We start from the raw sequence: 5,067 nt of genomic DNA on the forward strand, positions 1-5,067 counted from the left end.
ATCCTCTTCCAAAGCTTAAAATACACAAATGGAGCACTCTCACACAAATTAGTGTTTATGGACTATCAAGAGGCTGTAAGGAGAGGCTGAGGAGGTCAATGATCCTTTAAATAAGGTGCAAAACCCCGAAAATTAGGGTTTCATCCTCCAGCTCCTACTCGTCGAGTCCCTACTTGGACTTGACGAGTAGGTCACTTAAACACATAGACCAACCCGCTGCTACTCGACGAGTCAGACAACCAACTCGTCGAGTAAACCTTGAAATCATGAGAATTTATAACCATAAATTGATACTCGACAATCGGGGTGTTACATTTAAGTCTGACTATATTAAACATTTTAAAAATATATCTTTTCAAAATTTTCAATAAAATAAAAACTTAATCACGCAATTTATGTTCAGGAAACTTATCCATTTATTTCTTGTAACTTGATAATAATAATAAAAAAATAGAGTCGAATACCATAGATGCGACTTATTAGTGTGACACACCTAAAGTAAGTTATTGAGATAACGTTTTAAACTATTTCTATAAATATAAAAAGCGTGAAATAATCTCAACCAATGCCATGCCATCATGTGTTGATTGTGTTCACAGAATCACAGTGGTTGCCTTGCTTAGTGTTTATACTTAATATATATATATATATATGCCACCACCACACTATATGCCACTACAATACAAATATACAACTCAGAAAACGCCGGCCCAGTTATCGACGTAAATGGCCGCTCGAAGACTCTCCGGCGTCCTCTCCCGGTCACTTTCTCTTCGCCCTCTTTCTTCTTCGATTGTTTCTCGAGGTTAGATGACTCAAAACTGTTTTCTCCATTGAAATTATCATCTGGGTGTTGCTTTTTATCATCTTTTTAAGTTGGTAGTCTATGTGTTTGATGGAGTTTCTTAGCGATAAGGTAAGGTGACATGCATCGCCGTTTCTTGAAAATTCTAGTTTTCTACTGTCTGGTTGCTCAACATATTGATCCATAAGAAGCTGCAAGCAGAATCATGGCCGACTGAATCTTTAAGGCTCAAAAAGTTCAATTGATTGATAAATCTTGAAAAGTGGACCACCTCTTTTTTATAGAATCTGAATCTGAATCATCTTTAATTGAGTTAACCCATGTATTAGTGTAATAACAGTTGCTAAATTTGTTGTGGATTGAATCCTTTTCTTTTGTGATTTGTGGTTCTGTTGTTGTTACGTGGATCGCAGCTTTTCATAGAATTTAAGACGAGCGTATTTGTGGGTTTGTTTCGACGAAATTAAGATTACTAATACTTCCGATTAAAGTGCTTGTTGTATCCTTTTTTCCTGTCAAACCATTGTCGGGTCAATCATTACGAAATTTGAACAGTTTTTTTTCTTCAGGAAAAAGATCCAACTTGGAAGGCGAATTACGAAGATTCGGTACTGCTGCAGCATTTGAACAACCAATTACTCCATCTGTTCGCATTAATTACACTCAGCTTCTAATCGATGGAAAATTTGTTGATTCAGCATCTGGTAATTCTTTGCTTTATTAGTACTATTTATTTATAATATTTTATAATATTGATGAAATTTTTTGAATCTTTATATGTTTATTTCAGGAAAGACATTCCCAACCTTGGATCCACGAACAGGGGAAGTCATTGCCAATGTAGCAGAAGGCGATGCAGAAGATATCAATCGGGCAGTTTCTGCTGCCCGCAAGGCGTTCGACGAAGGGCCTTGGCCTAAAATGAGTGCTTATGTAAAACAAACTTTCATTCCATTTTTTTCTATACCGTTCAAGGGTTCAAGTCTCAGCAGCTCCAACTCTGGTCTGAGAGTTTCAATTCCAATGTGGATTGGGTTCTGTGTAGCCAGTTGGCTTTTATGTCAGCCAGACACTCACTGTGTACCTGATTTACATCTCACATGTACAGGAAAGGTCGTGTGTCTTGCTAAGATTCGCGGATTTGGTGGAAAAACACAATGATGAAATTGCAGCCCTTGAGACATGGGACAACGGGAAGCCATATGAACAGGCTGCAAAAGCTGAAGTACCAATGTTGACGCGTCTATTTCGCTATTATGCTGGTATATTTATTTATTTATTTAATAACAAAACTGTGTTAATAAATTGTACAAGTTGTATTTGATAAGGTGCTTATTTCTTTTTTCAGGTTGGGCGGATAAGATCCATGGGTTAACGGTTCCAGCAGACGGGCCTTACCAAGTGCATACTTTGCATGAACCAATTGGGGTTGCTGGACAGATCATTCCATGGAACTTTCCTCTTCTTATGTTTGCTTGGAAAGTCGGTCCTGCCCTTGCTTGTGGCAACACCATTGTTCTAAAAACAGCTGAACAAACTCCATTGACTGCTCTTTATGTTGCACAATTGCTCCATGAGGTACCATAATTTTTTTATTTATGGGAAAAATAACTACACCTTTTATTTGTTGATTTTTAGAATCACATATCACAGCAAAAAAAAATGTAGTTAAATGGGCTTTTATCTGTAGGCGGGTCTTCCTCCAGGTGTTCTTAATATAGTTTCAGGATTTGGTCCAACTGCAGGAGCAGCTCTTGCTAGCCATATGGATGTTGATAAGGTAAATAATGAGTATTAAAATATTTTTTGAATACTTTTTATTATGCTCATTAGTATAAAAATTGATAATTCAATGCTTTCATTTGCAGATTGCTTTTACAGGATCGACTGAAACCGGTAAAATTGTGCAAGAATTGGCTGCAAAAAGCAATCTTAAGCCATGTACTTTAGAGCTTGGAGGGAAATCGCCTTTTATTATTTGTGAGGATGCTGATATTGATAAGGCTGTGGAGCTAGCTCACTTTGCTCTCTTTTTCAATCAAGTGTGTACTTTCAAATTTTTAAATTTTCAATCTTTTTGCTCTCAAAATGTGTGAGATAATTATTTTAATATATATATAGGGACAATGTTGTTGTGCTGGTTCGCGTACATTTGTTCATGAGCGCGTATACGATGAGTTTATAGAGAAATCAAGAGCACGTGCTCAAAGACGCACTGTTGGTGATCCTTTCCAAAAGGGTATTGAACAAGGTCCTCAGGTATTTGCTTTTGGGGTTGTTTTTTTTGGACTTAATGGGTTAAGCACTTGGTATACATGAATGTTTTTTTTTTATTTAATTTGTATAGAATGACTAAGGGGGTGTTTGGATTAGCTTTTGTGGGGCAAAAATCCTTTTTGTAAAAGGACTTTTTATAAAAAAACTTTTTACAAAAGTTGTTTTTTAAAATGTGTTTGGATTAGCTTTTGAAGGGAAAAAGTCAAAAATTAAAATGTTTGGTTTAATTTTTACATGTAAAATGACAAAAAAGGACATGTTTAGCGTAGATGAGGGATATATTGGTAATTTAATATTTTTAGCTGGTGAAAAGTTAAGAAAAGTAAGGTAATCGTGACTTTTCAAAAAGATTCAAATTACTCTATGGGAAAAGTCATTTACAAAAGTCCTTTTCCTTTTACCAAACATCTTTTGGAACTTTTTCTAAAAGAAAAAATCAAAAACTAAAAAATAAAAAGCTAAGCCCACACCCTCTAAATGGATTCAACCAACAAACCTGGCTTTAATGTACACATGTAAAATTTTCAGATCGACTCGGAGCAATTTGAGAAGATCTTAAAATACATAAAATCCGGTGTTGAAAGCAATGCGACGCTTGAATGTGGAGGTGACAGATTAGGGTCCAAAGGTTTCTACATCCAACCAACCGTTTTCTCTAATGTTCAGGTACAATGTTTACCGATAAAACCCTAATCTATCCCTTTGACCAAAACGTATCAAATGTTGACCAACATTATAATTTATACTTACCCAATTCTCTTGAAACAGGACGATATGCTGATAGCAAAAGATGAGATCTTCGGCCCTGTTCAATCCATCTTGAAATTCAAGTAAATCGCAAATAATCATATCATAAAATGTTTAAAAACTCGAAAACATCATTAATCTTTTATAATTTGTGAACAGGGAGATCGATGATGTGATAAAGAGGGCTAATGCGACAAGATATGGACTTGCAGCTGGTGTGTTCACCAAAAACCTTGATACAGCAAACAGATTGACTCGGGCATTGAGGGCTGGGACTATTTGGGTGAATTGTTTTGATGTGTTTGATGCTGCAATTCCTTTCGGAGGGTATAAGATGAGTGGAATTGGAAGGGAGAAGGGTATTTACAGCCTTAATAATTATTTACAGGTGAAGGCTGTTGTTACTGCATTGAAAAATCCAGCTTGGTTGTGATTTCGTGTTACTTTTCATGATGCAACAGTTTTTTTTTTTATGTGATGTCTGGAGAAGTATGGATTTGATTCCTCTACTTTTAACACCATTTGTATCAACTTATACAATAACTTGTCTGTTGGTGTGTTGGTGTTATATGAATGACACTTTCTTTAATCGGTCTCTTGTACTCCAAATTCGGACCATAATTGCAAAAAAAGGAAATGTAAACTAATGAAATATCTAGAGAGAGAAATATTTCAAGGACTATTTTTGTAATTCATTCTTGAAATAGGGACCATAGTTGCAAATGAAATTATTTGGACCATTGAAAGACATAGATTAAGAAATAACTAGTGGGCTATTTTTGTAATTCATCCAACTAGCTTCTAGGTGAGTTTTAAGTAGGGTGTGCATGTGTCGGATTGGATGAGTGAGGGACCATAATCGATGAGTTTTAGATAATATCGATTTCAGTTATAGTCGGTTGTTGATTAGTATTTGTTATTCATTACACGGCTATTTGTTATTCATTAGACGGCTAGGGGCAGGCAACACCTAATGGCGTTATTATGACGTGGTCTCCAAACACGGCGTTATAATGCCTAGAACACCGCGCCCGGGTGGCGTTTTTGCGCGTTACATTACGACGTGTTATCGTAGTAACGTTTGAAAACGGCTATTTTTTCAAGGCTCAACGTATACATTTCGTTTTTCAACCGTTGTAAAACGGTCAAAAATGTAAATAAAAAATGAAAGTTTTTACCTCTTTACGCCTATATATATATATATATATATATATATATATATATATATATATATATAT

The 5,067-nt window shown here is 35.6% G+C and overlaps 1 protein-coding gene across 1 annotated transcript; it reads left to right on the top strand.

The window, feature by feature from the left end:
- The first annotated feature begins 588 nt into the window (after positions 1-588).
- LOC111891660 (aldehyde dehydrogenase family 2 member B4, mitochondrial) lies at positions 589-4,418 on the top strand. The gene is made up of 11 exons (XM_023887719.3): positions 589-805; positions 1,375-1,509; positions 1,596-1,738; positions 1,914-2,067; positions 2,154-2,383; positions 2,496-2,585; positions 2,674-2,847; positions 2,927-3,064; positions 3,611-3,748; positions 3,851-3,912; positions 3,989-4,418. Exons 1-11 carry the CDS (start codon positions 727-729, stop codon positions 4,260-4,262), a joined length of 1,617 nt encoding a protein of 538 aa, XP_023743487.1. The 5' UTR covers positions 589-726; the 3' UTR covers positions 4,263-4,418.
- Positions 4,419-5,067: the final 649 nt, after the last annotated feature.

Source organism: Lactuca sativa, chromosome 4 (genome assembly GCF_002870075.4).
Source record: "Lactuca sativa cultivar Salinas chromosome 4, Lsat_Salinas_v11, whole genome shotgun sequence".
Taxonomy (NCBI): Eukaryota; Viridiplantae; Streptophyta; class Magnoliopsida; order Asterales; family Asteraceae; genus Lactuca; species Lactuca sativa.